The 15,214-nt window shown below is 46.9% G+C and overlaps 1 protein-coding gene across 2 annotated transcripts; it reads left to right on the top strand.

Moving 5' to 3' along the window:
- The first annotated feature begins 3,592 nt into the window (after window positions 1-3,592).
- On the top strand, window positions 3,593-5,761 carry LOC123075120 (uncharacterized). 2 transcript variants are annotated; one of them, XR_006436099.1, is made up of 3 exons: window positions 3,595-4,390; window positions 4,827-5,163; window positions 5,256-5,761. XR_006436099.1 is itself a non-coding variant. In XM_044497793.1 (2 exons), the coding sequence occupies exon 1, from the start codon at window positions 3,730-3,732 to the stop codon at window positions 4,351-4,353; it is 624 nt and encodes a 207-aa protein (XP_044353728.1). In that variant the 5' UTR covers window positions 3,593-3,729; the 3' UTR covers window positions 4,354-4,390; window positions 4,725-4,771. The 2 variants fall into 2 exon arrangements, 1 of the variants encoding a protein (XP_044353728.1); XM_044497793.1 differs by lacking the exons at window positions 4,827-5,163; window positions 5,256-5,761 and adding an exon at window positions 4,725-4,771 and having other exon boundaries at window positions 3,593-4,390.
- Window positions 5,762-15,214: the final 9,453 nt, after the last annotated feature.

Below are 15,214 nucleotides of genomic sequence, written 5' to 3'. Positions count from 1 at the left end.
AGCTAAAAAAAGCTGGCACCCGGCGAGAGCATGGGGTACGAGGCCCGACACCGGCCGCTGCCCTTTGCTGCAACCAAAGAAAACGAAGCTGCAACCGGTGACTGAAAAAGCTACATCCGGTGACAAAAAAGCTACCACCGTCGAGCATCTACACGACGGAGCTGCATCCATGGAAAAAATGTTACAACTAGCAAGTGTTTTTGGTGAACCAACACGAGCGCCAGACGGCCACACGACGCCACCGTAGTTACTACCATGGGGCCATCTCCGCCGGAGCTACGACCATCTTCACCGGAGTCGCGACTGCCACCACCAGAGCTGCGACCGTCGTCAAGGGGAGCTACAACCACGAGGGGGCACGCTGCTGCATACGCGGAGCCGGTGGGAAAGGCACGAGACGACGGCGGTGAGGGCGGTGATCGGCGGTGAGGGGCGGCGACCGGGGGTGAGGGCGGTGACCAGCGGCAACAAACGAGATGCGCAGGGCGGTGCTTCGAAGCCAGACGCATGCTCATCCATGGCGATGCGATGTGGCTATTTTTCCTAGAGAAGAAGACACAGTGAGGGAGGGAGGAAGGAGAATCGTGCGGCTGTAAATCGCTCCCATCGTGCGGCTGCGCGTTGACCGGCCCAAATTTTGGCCGGCGCGCCAGCGCAAAGTGTTGGCCATGTGGTATTACCTTGCCAACAACATCTATCCTTGGTGGGCAACATTTTTAAAGACAATTAGTAAGTCGGTAGGCAGAAAACAAACTATTTTTTCCCAAGCACAAGAAGCGTGCCAAAAAGGCATTGAGAGGGCATTTGGTGTGTTGTAAGTTTGGTTTGCCATTGTTCGAGCTCCTGCTCGCTTCTGGGGTAAGAAATTCCTCTCAAATATCAATGACTGCATGTGTAATTCAACACAACATGATCATCGAGGATGAGAGGGATTTAAACTTAGAGTTTTTACTATGACAATATTAGTAGCCGTGTCAAGCCTACCAGAAACTCGGATGAGACCACTGCATTTCTTGAGACCTACCAGCAGATTGAAGACCGCGACACACACCAGCTGCTCCGCAATGATCTCATTAACCAATGGCAATTGTATCGGAAATATACTCCCATTTTATTAATTTAATTTACTTGTATTCATGTGTGATTTGAACAATCATTTTAATTCCGGACCATTTGTTATTCGGATTTGAACATTTGTTGCATTTGAGAGAATTATTGCATTGTAGGGTGTTAAAATATTAATAAATTTGCTATGTATTACTGTTTTTATTTAAATTATATTGTTTAAAATCATGATTTGCGGTATGGATTTGCATCATGGTGTGAAATCGGATGGAACAGATGCCGCAACCCCGTACCTCTGTTTCATTTTACGCTGTGCGGTACTGGAAATCTATTTACGGGAAACTATAAACGGATTTTGTGGGAGAAGATTTTTTTGTGTGACATCATTTTGCGGGAGAAGATTATACATCATTTGTTGCTCTAATATATAGTCTGACGAAGAACATTGCTATATGGACGACGAGATTCAGATGACTCCTGAACGACAGTGATAATCTGGCATCGCGGAGGCTGCTCCGGGTGTCCGGCGGCGTCGGCCCTCGGTGTTGCTCCCTTGCTCCGGCGTGGGCGGTGGGACGCGGCAGAGGGGCGGCGGAAGGCGCGTGGCGGCCGGATCTGGCCGACCTAGGTCGGATTCGGAGTGGCAGCGGCTGGGCGCGTCGCCAGAGGTGGTTGGCGGGCGCGGGGAGGTCTGCGGTGGTCGTGGTGGCGGGCTACATTGGCGCGCGGGCGGTGGCGTCGTCTTGGGGCGTTTGCAGCTCGCGGCGGAGCCGGTGGTAGCAGGGGGGGGGGGGCGGGCAGCAGCTGCACAAGGGGCTCGGGCGCCGTGGTTCTGGCATCGAGCGGGGTCTGGGAGGTGATGTTGTGTTTGCCGGCGCGGTTGCGAGGTGCGACAGCAGCTGCACGACGAGGTGGAGCCGGTGGAAGTCGACCATGGGGATTGTGCACCGTGCAGTGCTTCAGATCTGCTCGGATTCGGAGGTGTGAAGGAGCTCTGGGCGAAAGTCTAGCACTGACCTTGGGTCGGTGCCGGCAACAGCGGCGCCATGGCCATGGTGTCGTCCCCTTCTTGAAGGTGTTGCCGTGGAGCTCCATTACACAACTCTCCGGGAGAAATCCCTAGCTTCGGTTGGTCGAAACGGACGATGACGGCGGCTACGTCGTTTCCTTTTTTGAGGCATCGTCTTGGAGAGTCAGCATGTTGCAGTTTGCACGGATCTCCTCGTCGTTGGGGACAGTGGACGTCGGGGCGGCGGCTCCGGATGGTTTCTGATTGTGCGTCGAGATGGCGATCTCGGGAACAATGTGAGTGACAACTCTATGAGGTGGGGTTCTATCTCGACATTGGTTGGGTGGCATCCTTGTCTCGCTTGGGCGGTAGGGGCGTTGGCTCGGTCGATGCGCCCTAGAGGGGGCGGTCTGACTTTACGTCAGGGCGGAGGCCCCGGATGTGGTGCGACGTTCGTGGTCTACGAGCAGTTGCCCTGAGCAGCGTGGGTTGCGGGCAACTGGGTTGTGCGGTGTTGCTGCTTGAGGGGAGCGGTGGTATCTGGTATGTCGGGGCGGCGGCCACGGAAGGTGGTGCCGGTTGATTGCGCTGGGCGCGATGGAGCGGTGGATGTCGGGGCGGCGGCCCCGAGAGAATCACTGTGGCGACCAGACTTTTGTGGCAACGATGATGGTGGGAGCGATGTCGGCGACGCGGCAATGGTTGCGGTAGTCGGCTCTTCTCTGGCGTGTCCACGGTTTTTGCCTCAGTTTGCTTGCTGCTGTGGAGTCGAAGCTGCGGCGGCGGGGCCTGTGGTGTACGATGACTGGTTGTAGGTGGCCTGTTCGGCGATCTTCCGTGGCGCGGGCCGTGCCTGGTTTTGTTCTTCTGAGTTCTTCGTCAGAGTCGGAGTTGCGTTGTCTGGCCGCTTGTCGACTTGTCGTCGATTAGGGTGGGCTTTGCCCTGTGTGTTTTAGTCTATGGGAGTGGGTTTTGGCCCTTGTTGTTCTGGTTTTTGCCCGGTTTCCCGTAATTAACTGGGCAATTCTCTTCTGCTTAATTAATAGATGAGGCAATTTTTGCCTCCGTTTCGAAAAAAAATAATCCGGCCGCACACATGCGTGTGCACAACATAGCAACGACCGCTGGATTGCGAACCAACCTGTAGTTGGATGGTTAGGGGGATCATGGTATCCCCAGCCCACCAGGGTTCAAATCCTGGTGCTCGCATTTATTCCTGGATTTGTTTCAGGATTTCCGGCGATGCGAATTCAGTGGGAGGAGATGTTTCCGTCGACGACGAGACGCCTACGGTGACTTCGTAAATCTCAAGATGATATGCCGGCTCAGTCTTACGGAGGTGCTCATAGGGGTAGGGTGTGCGTGTGTGCTCATAGGGATGAGTGTATGCGCGTGTATATCAGCGCTTGTGTCTGTACTGATGTTAAAAAAAAGGCCGCTGGATTTGTAGTCGTCCACACATCGTCCACGTTTTGTCGTCTGCAGAGCAGTTTCATCAGACGAAAGGTTGACCCGGTCTTCTAATACTCGCACAGACACAACTGCTTGCCGCCGGCCCACCTCAAAGCCGTTGCGGCCGCGTCTCCGACCCACGAGCACTCCGGCGGCGACTCCAACCAACCTCGTATCCTCACGCAGCGGCACCGTCCCGGAAGATGCCCCCGGTGCCTGCCGCGGCGTCATCGAGCGTCCCCAGCGTGCCCCCGGAGAGAACCCCTACGGGGGGCACGGCGTCGCCGGGCAACTCTATGGCGCCCCTGGAGAGCACCCCTACGGCTACGGAGGCCGCGGCGTCGCCGGGCAACTCTGTGGTGCCCCCGGAGAGCAACCCTACGGCGAGCCCCCCGCCCTCTGTCACCGAGCCAGAGCGGCTTTCTTTATCCATCCAAGATGAATCCACAACTCCCCTGCTTTCGGTGGACGTCCACGACCTGCACAAGCATGCCATCGAGTTCTTGGAGGAATCGAAAGGATACCCTGTCCTCGCGGATCCTGCCGCCGGGTTCGCCAAGCTACTGGAGCTGTTCGCCGCGGCCGAGTCAAAGGCCATGTATGCGGGAGATCTGAAGGCGGCCGCCTCCATCTTGAGCAAAGCTGCCACCGATGGCAAACTTCCGGTGAATCTCGCGGGCACCGCGAAGAGGCTGGCATCTGAGGCGATGAAACTCGCGTCCGAGGTGGAGACCAGGCGTATTTTTTTTCTCTTTGGCGAGGATTCGCTCGTGCTGCTGCCTCTCGGCGTCCCAGATAGCGCGCTGCTGGTCATGGTGCTGCACTGAGGAGTTGCCCCTCCATCGCAGAGACCTTGATCGACAGGTGAGCATGCATTTCTGTTGTTATTGACCGAAAAAATTCTCTAGCACTACTGTTTTGACTCGTGTGTTGTGCTGGATCATAAACGAATCTGTAGATGATGTCAAAATTGGAACCACAGGAATTTGTTTCCTTTTTGATGATTACAGAATGCAGACTGCTAGAATTTTCTTGTGACCTGACTGCAAGTTGCAGTCCACTAAATAGGGAGCTGGAACTGATTGAAACAGACCAGTGGCTATCTTAGTTATGCTTTGTAGTTGCAGTCCAAGAATGCAAACTGCTAGAATTTTCTTGTGATCATCTCAGAGTTTTACTTTGTGCCTTTGCGTTGTAGGCCTTATTTGTTGACAAGCTCTCCGCGCTCTACTGCTTATCGATGCCAAGCGAATTTTCTTGTGATCATCTCAGAGTTTTACTTTGTGCCTTTGCGTTGTAGGCCTTATTTGTTGACAAGCTCTCCGCGCTCTACTGCTTATCGATGCCGGCTTCGCTTGGCCTCCTTCCATACTTGCCTGCTACGATTCCCAAGGACCAGTCTGTGCTCATGGCGTATATCTATGGTCTGATTTTCTCATCGGCCTCCATCGGGCTAGTCCTGAGCCTTCACCCGATGAAGCGCTTTGACGTGGAGCTAGCACGTTTTGTTAGCAGGCTCAGTTTTGTGGGTCTGTCAGTGCTCGTTCTCATATTACGCATTGTCGCCGGGTAACTACGCTATGCTTGGAATTTGTTCAGGGATACTCGCTGCTGGCCATGGATATGCATGGATTAGGGTAAGTTCAATCGCCTCGAAAGAAAATTATCATCTAGTACAGAGCTGTTGCAGCAGAGTAGCGTATACTAACATTCCGATTCTTTGGTACAGAGCTGTTGCAGCAGAGAAGAGGACCCTTCAGACGCGCCAGAGGAAGTTTCATCTGATCACCGCAGTGAATGAGGCCGCGGGATCGACACTCCTTTCTTCCTACCTGCAGCTGAAAGATTGGTGTTCGTCACATTGTAAATTTGAGCAATTCTCTAGCACTTCTGTTTTGACTCCTGTGTTGTGCTGGATCACAAGTTATGAATCTGTAGATGCATGATGTCCAACTTGGAACCACAAGAGGACCCTTCAGACGCACCAGAGGAAGTTCCATCTGATCACCGCAGTGAATGAGGCCGCGGGATCGACACTCCTTTCCTCCTACCTGCAGCTGAAAGATTGGTGTTTGTCAGATTGTAAATTTGAGCAATTCTCTAGCACTTCTGTTTTTGGACTCCTGTGTTGTGCTGGATCACAAGTTATGAATCTGTAGATGCATGATGTCCAACTTGGAACCACAAGAATTTGTTTCCTTTTGGATGATTACAGAATGCAAACTGTTAGTACAATTTTCTTGTGACCTGACTGCAAGTGCAGTCCACTAAATAGGGGGCTGGAACTGACTGAAACAGATCAGTGGCTCCCAGTGCCAAAAATCTTCTAAAATTTCTAGCCTTCCTTTCCTAGAATCGTGGTAATTCAAACCAACATATTCCTTTTTGCTGTATGATTTTAACCTGACATCTCTGAATGGATTTGTATAGACATGCCAAATGGTTCTTGATAACTTAAGACTCTGGACAAGTGGAAATTGATCAAAACAAGCGACTGAATTGAGTGTCATGGTACTTGAGTACTTGACTCATGAGGCTGGTATAGGTATCAGGGTGTTATTTATTTTCCTCAACTTTTTGATTCAATACAATTTTTTCTACTGTGTGGAAACAACATACCATGACATCTTAATGCATCCTTAGACATAGGAAATCGTCCAAACAAAACATTTTTGTAAAATCTCCGACATATTATCTATTTCTTCTTCTTCTACTACTTCTTCTTCTGATTTCCTGTTTTCATTTTAGGATTATTTATGCATTTTCGAACTGGGTCTCTTTTAATTTTACGATTTGTCAAATGTTTCTCCTTATTTTTCCATTTTCTGAATTTCTCACTTCCCTGGAAGGTATTATTTACATTTTCTTTGAAATTGTGATGACAATGACTTCTATTTGTTTCATACGGGAATTCATAGACGCAACGACTCTGATTTTGGGGGGGGGGGGGGGGGGGTTATGAGCTTTTTATTAGTCGTTACCCTAGAGTTTGGGCATCAGTTAAAATCCCCTAGTCGACACAACTTCGTGCTCTATCCACACTGTACGACTCTAAGTTCAGTTCTGACCTAACTGTGCAAAATATTCTACATAATTCCAATACACTAGATACTTCGTCCATCCTAATCCTAGCCTGATTTGAACATTAAAAGTTGACAAACAACAAAGGGGAAGGGGACTCATCCAAATTCACCGACCTTGTTCCTGATATAGGCATTAGCCGCCTGTAATGATTTTTGTTGGGCCACATTTATGTTTTTCCTTTTATTATAAATCTCAACATTTGTATTTATCTTCTAGTAATTATATAAATGAGGTTAAAGTGGCAACACATAATACTAGATTAACACTGTGTGCATTTTGCTTGTCCGTAGGAAGGAAAATGACCATTGTTTACGGAATAATTTTTGGCCCCTGGCAACGCACGGACAGTCTACTAGTATTATGTGTTGCGAAAAAAAAATCACATATATCAAAATAAATGTTTCTATGAAAAACATTGTTCATATATTTAAGAAAAGATGCTCATTGTATGGAATATGACAGAAAGGTAATTTTCATGCACACTAAAAATATGTGCATATATGTACACAAATAAATGTTCTTATATTCATAAAAAAAATAATGTACTGGCATAATAGAGAGAAGGGAAGTAAATGAAATGAAAAATAAAATAAACAAAAAAAATTAAAACATAAATAAGAAAAACAAAAAATAACAATGAAATAATAAAAGGAAACTAAAAAAATGACTACATTGGGGACTCTGGCGGAAGGACGTGGGTGTAGCTCACTAGCTACCGCTTAAGGCCTTGTTTGAGAAAGGGGGATTTGAAGCCCCAAAAGGGTCGGGGATTACATGGGATTTGGTGAATCCCTCCCCTTCACCAATCCCCTTAGGACGTGTTTGGTTGCCCACATATAGGCCAACCAGCCCCGCGCGGGATGTTTTGGGGCTGTTTGGTTGTCTGGCCCGTTTCTTGGGCCGCACTAAATTTAAAGCACCTCTAGGCCTGCACGTGAAGGAACGACCGAATCGACAATATTTGGAGAGCTAGGCTCGCTCGATCCACATGTGCATGTTGCCTGCATGCATTGGGAAGCATGGGAGACTGACAAGATGTCTCATAATACCCCTCCCTCTCTCCTGTCACCTACGACTCCCATTCACACCGCTCTCTCTCACTCTCCCTCACCGCCCTTATGATCTCTCCTCCGATGGCACACCCGCAGCCCCCACCCTCATTCTCGCTAGCTAAGGATGGCAATGGGTAGGGTATGGAGCGGGTAGAGCAATACCATACCCATACCCGTGTAGTCAATGGGTACAAAATTCTACCCATACCCGTACCCATGGGTATGATACTTTACCCATACCCATACCCGACGGGTACTCATACCCATTGGGTACCCAACGGGTAGATCAAACAATATACAAGTTATTCACAATTTTACATTCATCTATAGCACATTTGGAAAAAAAACATTGATCTCAACTCAATAACAGATAGTTGAGTAAATGACAATTATCTCAATTCGAATTGACAATTGCTAACAACTTTAACTTAGGTTCATAAGCTCACGACACAAATGTAACATAGGTATACTTGTGATTGTGAATCACGGGTAATATTCACATGTCAGTATAAGACGGGTAGGGTATGAGTATATCCATGGGTAAAAGGCTATACCCGTGCCCTATCCATGACTTAACGGGTAGGGTATGAGTACTACACGTGGGTATAAATTTATGCCCATACCCTGCCCATGCGGGTACGGTATCCGCGGCCCGTACCCGTACCCATGGGTAAAATTGCCATCCTTATCGCTGGCCGAAACCCAATCCAAGAGCGGTGGGTGGCCGGGCTCTCCCACAGCGGCATTGACCTCATGGCGTCCATCTGCACGCTGCCACCCTTCTGCACCCGCCTGCGTCCTCCGACCAATGCATTTTCGGTTGCTCCAGCTCCGCCTTCGTATCCCGTCCTAGAAGTTTTGGGTTCGGCTACGGGGGTGCCGAGAGCCTTGTCGCCTCCACCGACGACAGCCTTGGCCGGAATGTTTTTTTTAACTCCCATTCGAGGGTTTTCTCCGGCGCAATACAAGGGGAGCGCAACAGGCGATGGGGTGCCCGGTTTGTCTTCCTCCACCCAGCACGTGACGAGGAGCATTGCTGCAGTGGCGATGACCCTCGGATTGGCCAACTCATCCCCTTCCGTTGGCCCATTGTTTCCGCTAGGGTTTTCTCCTTGGCCGGAGTATGCTCCAATGGCACCCGCTCCAGTACGATTTCTTTCCCATCCTCGTAGTTGAGTTAAGGTTTTTGTGCACTGCATACTATGTAGGATTGGTTTGGATCTGATTCGATTCCAATCGATTGCGGTTAGTGTTGTTCTTGTTACAACGACAGTAGATTGATGCTATAGGTGCTATTGATGATAAATTGGGGCTCTTAGTGCTAGATTGGGGCGCTTGATGCTAGACTGTTGCTAGACTGGGAGTCCTTCATGCTAGATTTGGGGTTTTTGATGCTAGATTGGTGCTAGTACGTGCTCCTGTCTGGATTGATGTTGTTACTAGTTAGGGTTTGTGCATGATCAAAGTATGTGCTTGCATGATCATAAGAAGAAGACAATGCATGTGCATGCTCAAAGTAGTAGTGGGACAATTGTGCATGCTACCAAATAGGAGCAGGCCAGTTTTGGGCAATACTGGTCAGTGTCATTGTCACTTGGACAATGCTATGTTCAGATCATTGCAGTGATCATTTGCAATTGCCACCGATCATTGACAGTTGCAAATGACCATTGATATGATCTGGACATTGCACTGCCTAAGTGGCCACTGGCAGTGATCAGTGGCAATTGCAACTGACCTGAACATAACACTGCCCAAGTGCAACTGCCACTGATCAGTGTCTGAAAGTGGAACTAATCCCCGAATGGTTTTGGTAATTAATAGCAACATATATATCATTGATGTTATGCTCATTGCTAATAGATTTCAGAAAAGATCAATGATTGGCATGGCAAGGACTAATGAATGTGGACCCCTCAAAATGTTAAGGACAAGAATTGGCAACTCCAAGATTCTACATTTTTGGTTTAGTGATCCAAGATCACATTGAGTCCCTTAGGAAAGCCAATACTATTAAAAGAGGATGATGTATTGATGATGAGGTTGTTGCTCAAGTGCTTAGTGATATTGCTCCAAAAACCCTCAGCAAAAACACATCTGTCCAAACCCTAATTCCCTATCTCGATCCCACTGATATCATCCAATCCAGACCCACCAAGATGATCACTCCCATTGCCACTACTAAAATCCTAGCAATTCGGTTTGACCGAAATGGATCTCGGTCCCACCGAGATGGTATTGCCAAGTTTTTGTGATGACATTGTTTCACTTCGGAATCACCGAGTTGAAATAATCAAAAATTCTGAAACGAAGTTTTTCCCTAGCTATTGCACTTCGGTCCCACCCAGTTGTTCCACTTCGGTCCCACCGAAAAGCCCAACGTTCATATCTTTTACACTAATAGGGCTCACCGAGTTTATATTTGGTCTCACCGATTTGGGTCAAAAGTGTGTAACGGTTGGATTTTGGGTGAAGGCTATTTATACCCCCTCCACCCCCACCTACTCTCTAAGAGAGCCATCAGAACGGAACACTACTTCCACCATTCGTTTCCTTAGAGAGAACCACCTACTCATATGTTGAGATCAAGAGATTCAAATCCTACCATTTAAACCTTGATTTCTAGCCTCTTCAAGTTGCTTTCCACTCCAATCCTTCTCCTACCCAAGCCAAATCTGTGTGAGAGAGATTAAGTGTTGATGAGACTATCATTTGAAGCACAAGAGCAAGGAGTTCATCACCAACACAACATCTATTACCATTTGGAGACTGTGTCTCCTAGATTGGTTAGGTGTCACTTGGGAGCCTCCAAGATCATGTTGAGTTGAACCAAGGAGTTTGTAAGGGCAAGGGGATCGCCTATTTCGTGAAGATCTACCCGAGTGAGGCTAGTCCTTCATGGACGCAGGCCATGGTAGAATAGACAAGGTTGCTTCTTCGTGGACCCTTCGTTGGTGGAGCACTCCGAGGACTCATGCAACCGTTACCCTCCGTGAGTTGAAGTCTCCATCGACGCGGACGTATGATAGCACCATATATCGGAACCATGGCAAAAATCATTGTGTCTTCACTGCGTTTGAAATCTACAATCCCTCCTTTACGTTCATATGCAAAGTCTTTATTTTCCGCCGCACAACTCTTAGACTTGCATGTGTAGGGTGTATTTGACCTCACTTTTATACCAAGACTCATATCAACCTTGTTGTCACCCAGTCTAATTTATTGAGCACTACCTCCGTCCTAGTTTATTAGTCCTCATTGTATTTTGGGTCAAAGTTTGACCACATATTTTACTAACACAATATTAATGCATGTCACCAAAAGTTATATGGTTGGATTTGTATTTGAATATAGTTTCCAATGATTTTATTTTTGGTACGTACAACTTATATTTTATTAGTTAAAATAATGGTCAAAATATGACCCTAAATACGAGGAAACTAGTAAAACATGACAGAGGTAGTAACAAGTAGAGTTGATATGATATCCATTGTTTACAGAAATTTCTGAACATGTGTAACCACTGTTTAAGGCTAACAGGAATCTTTGTTTATGGTCAGAAGCATCATCACATGAAAGTGCCAATATGAAAGGCGATTTCCTATGCATGGTGGTAGCTACGCACCCTTTGGCATAAGTGCCTTTTTTTTGAAATATGAGTTGTCGGGTTTTTTATGGCATTGAGACAAGTGCCTTTTCGTTGTATATAAATGATTTTTTTTCACATTTCCCTTTGTCTTTTTTCTTGCCTTTTTGGCACAAGTGCCTTTTCGTTGTATAGAAAGGTTTTTTTCCTCACTTTCTATGTCTTTTTGTTTGCCTAACTGGTCCTATATCACGAAAATAACTTCATTTTTGTTAGAGAGTTATTCTCCATGGTCCGAATAATTTACCAAAATAATTAGAGGTAAAAAGTTGGGGCGTGCGCAACTAGAGAGTTATTTTGAATATAATATATCATGCTGGTTCAACAAAAACTGAGATTGTTACCATAAAAGCATGTTGGTTCAACATGGGTGTACCTCAGTAGCTGCCGCTTAAGGCCTTGTTTGGGACAAAGGGCTTTGAAGATCCGAAGGGGTTCGAGGCTGGGGATTACAGGGGATTTGGTGAATCCCTCCCATTCACCAATCCTCTTCCAACCCCAAACACTTTTCTATAAAAATACTTGTTTGGTGCACAAGGATTGTAATATTGAGAAACATAGTCTTCTACAATTAAAGACCAATTTTTACATCAAAGACTACAAATATTTTATCAACATTCACTGATGCATGACGCTAATGCTTTGAACACAGAGACAGATCATCATCTTCTCTATTTTTTAGCTAACTCCTATGCAAAACTCATGACAACAAAACTTGTTGAACACACTGCTTCACATAATTTGCATGCTTAATTCAAAGTATTTGCATCATCAATCAAGATGACATATCTCATCCTACCATTTTGACCTCAATGCAAGTTAGTTTTTGGTTTGAGCAAGTTCTTCTTGCATACTCAAGAGCACTAGCAACTTCTGCAGCATCTGGCTAAGCTCAACCAAAGCCCAAGGTTCATCAAAATGTTTCCTATAGTGTCAGAGAAACAAGACTAGTGGATCAGAAGAAAGAACTTGGAGAAAACAAACATTATGTGATATCAGCAATACATCCCGGCATGCCAAGAAGTATCGAACAAGGATCATGTAGTTTTCATGAGCTTAAACAATGGTTCATACAACATGCCAGTTTAATATACGAACACGCACTAGAAATCAAAAGGTACTAAATGCATGAAAATACACTCAAAATAAAGACATAACTATTCTTCAGCCATGTGTACTGTACAAAGATTATTGGAGGCAGTTTCGTACTGAAAACCGCCTAAGGCTTATGGAGTACTACAGGCCGTTTCCAAGACAGCCCCGCCATGTGGAGTATTAAAAGCGATGGCTTAGATGCGGAATCCAATAACACCTCCGGCCCTTGTACGAAAACTTCCTCTAAATGCATGTTTCTGTTACTCTGTACTAGTGACGGCAACGGCAAAAAGGATCAGCACCCTACATCAGTTGCGCTGTAGTTTTATCTTTTGTCGTGTTGGCTAGGACTGATGTGGCCTTAGTTGTTGCCTCTTTATTTGTATCACTTGGAACTTATTTGTGTCCGTTGGATGTTTGAGAACCTTGGGGTGATGTTTTCTTATAATATAAAGCAGAGCTACGGCTTTTTGTCTAGAAAGTGCTCTTAACATGCTTTCCATCATATGTTGCACACAACAAATATATTTAGTTTAGCCCAGATTGTCCTATACGAATTTTGGCTAGCCTCAACACTAGCCAAAATACTTGTAAGTACAAAGAGACATTTCGGCATGCCAAGAAGTTGGCAACAATTTAAACAGAGACCAAACATTTAGTCATGGCGAATTTTATTGGGAGCACGACTGTTGATCACCATCAATACATACCGTATAAAAACATCTAATTTTCTGTAAATGGAAAGTAAACTAATTCTCATCCTCGGAAGAGTCCTCGAAAGACCACACAAAGCAGCTGACAGGTCCAAACAAAATTGGAGGTAAAGAAAATAGCTTTATCCAGGGGCCAGGCTCCTTCATTTCGATGATCACAACCGTCAATACGATTACAAGAGTGATTGCGAAACCCTAGAAAAAAGAACATCAAATTAGCACCTCGTAGTAGTGCAGCACAGTTTTATCTATGTAGCCATACAAGATCATTGGTAGTACATTAAGCAAGCCAAAAAAATAATTTGTCAATCCAATCCTTTTAGAAAAAGAAATCTTTGTTTTTTGCGGAAGAAGAAAAAGAAATCTTTCATTACCCGTAGCCTCCTAATCAAAGATGCATATGGCACATTATTTTATTTGTTTCACGAAAAGGATTCAGACATCATAAAAGTCCACCAAAAGTACAAAGCACGTCAAACATAATAAAAATTACATTGAAGGCCCAGTTAGTATGTGTTACATATGGCTCATTCTGTCAACCTGACTTTAGTATGTGTTACATATGGCTCATTCTGTCAATCTGACTACTAACAATCAGTCTAAAGAAGAAGAAAAGAAGCTAAAAGGAAAGATGGCCCAGTTAGCACAGTTAGTAGGTCTAGATGCAAACTATTATAAGGCTGACAAAAGTTTTTGTTTAGATCATGCATATAGCAAAATTAAGGAGCTCGTCGAGCATAGACATGCATGCGGAACATGCACGTGTCGTACCCTTAGGAAGCGCTTCTCGAAAGCACTAAGCTTGCGTGTGCGAGGGTGGTTGGGTTGGACGACCGGGACCCCGATGGCCGCCCCGGCTCGCCGGCCTTCTTCCATCCCGCGGAGCATGGCGTCCTCCATTGCCAATACGATCATGCCTGACATCGACTTCCTTCTCCTCCCTGCTTCCAACCCAGAATACGATCATCGGCGACTTCTGTGTCGATGTATAGTATGCTTATCTCCGTACGGTCGAGTGGGACGATCGACCTCGGATCGTATTCTGTCGTGGACATGGCCACATATCGGAACGGGATGGGACGGGAAGGAATCCCAGCGCCACGCATGCAGATAGATCATCTCGTATGCTAACCGAACTCTGTATCCAGTTCAGTTTTTTTCCGATATAAAACGGACGCACCGTAGAAGTCCTCTTCTGTACGTGATGGCCGCACCTGTTTTTTTGCATGCAGAACGTAGCTATTTTTTCTAGTTGATTTTGCATGGTAATACGTGTCTCATTTATATCATAAAGAACAAAATACAAGTCACGTAAGGACCGACAAGACAAAACTGAAAAGATAGCAGAACATTTCTGAGCTTGACACCAACGCCCGTCGCCTGCCTCCGGCACCACCACAACAGCCACCGAAGAAAAGAATGACGAATCACCACCTCACCCGAGCTCGACGCGGCTCCATCGCTGATATGCAGCTTTGCGGACCTCCAAGGTGGCTCACCAAAAGTGAAGCCCTTGCCGTTGAACGAATCAGACCGGGGCAACACCCCAGACACGCCATCGAACTCCAGATCTGACACCCCACCACGACTAAGACGCCGAAGGAGGAAACCATACCTGCCATCCACGAACCACGAACCCAGCAGATGTTCCGTCTTCCAGATGTCGTCGATGCAGACCACAATCTACCTCCCATGCTCCGTGCCGACGCTGGAGCAAACGCCGTCGCAACGGCGGAGCCCGAGGACACAGGTCCACCACGAGGATGCCGCCGCCGCCACGCCATCCTTGCTTGAAGAGAATGGTTTTCAAATTCATCCCCAACCATAGGAACGATGGCCTCGTCAGGGAAGGATCCGAAGAATATTTATTCAGCGTCGTCATCGTCGCCACGGAAGCAAAGACGATGAACAACCTAAAAACCTAAACTACGAGGAAGTAAAATCAATCCACACGCGTGGATCCGGCGGCCCCCTCGCCACCGACGACCGAGGTCGCTGGCGGAGGGGAGCCGCTGGAAAACGGCGGTGGAAGATCGGCCTCTCCTGGCATCGGCTAGGGTTGCAGCCGCCAGGGAGAGGAAAACGTATCGCTGGTTGC

The sequence above is a fragment of the Triticum aestivum genome, chromosome 3D (assembly GCF_018294505.1).
Source record: "Triticum aestivum cultivar Chinese Spring chromosome 3D, IWGSC CS RefSeq v2.1, whole genome shotgun sequence".
NCBI classification, from domain to species: Eukaryota; Viridiplantae; Streptophyta; class Magnoliopsida; order Poales; family Poaceae; genus Triticum; species Triticum aestivum.
This window is presented reverse-complemented; position numbering and strand designations above follow the sequence as displayed.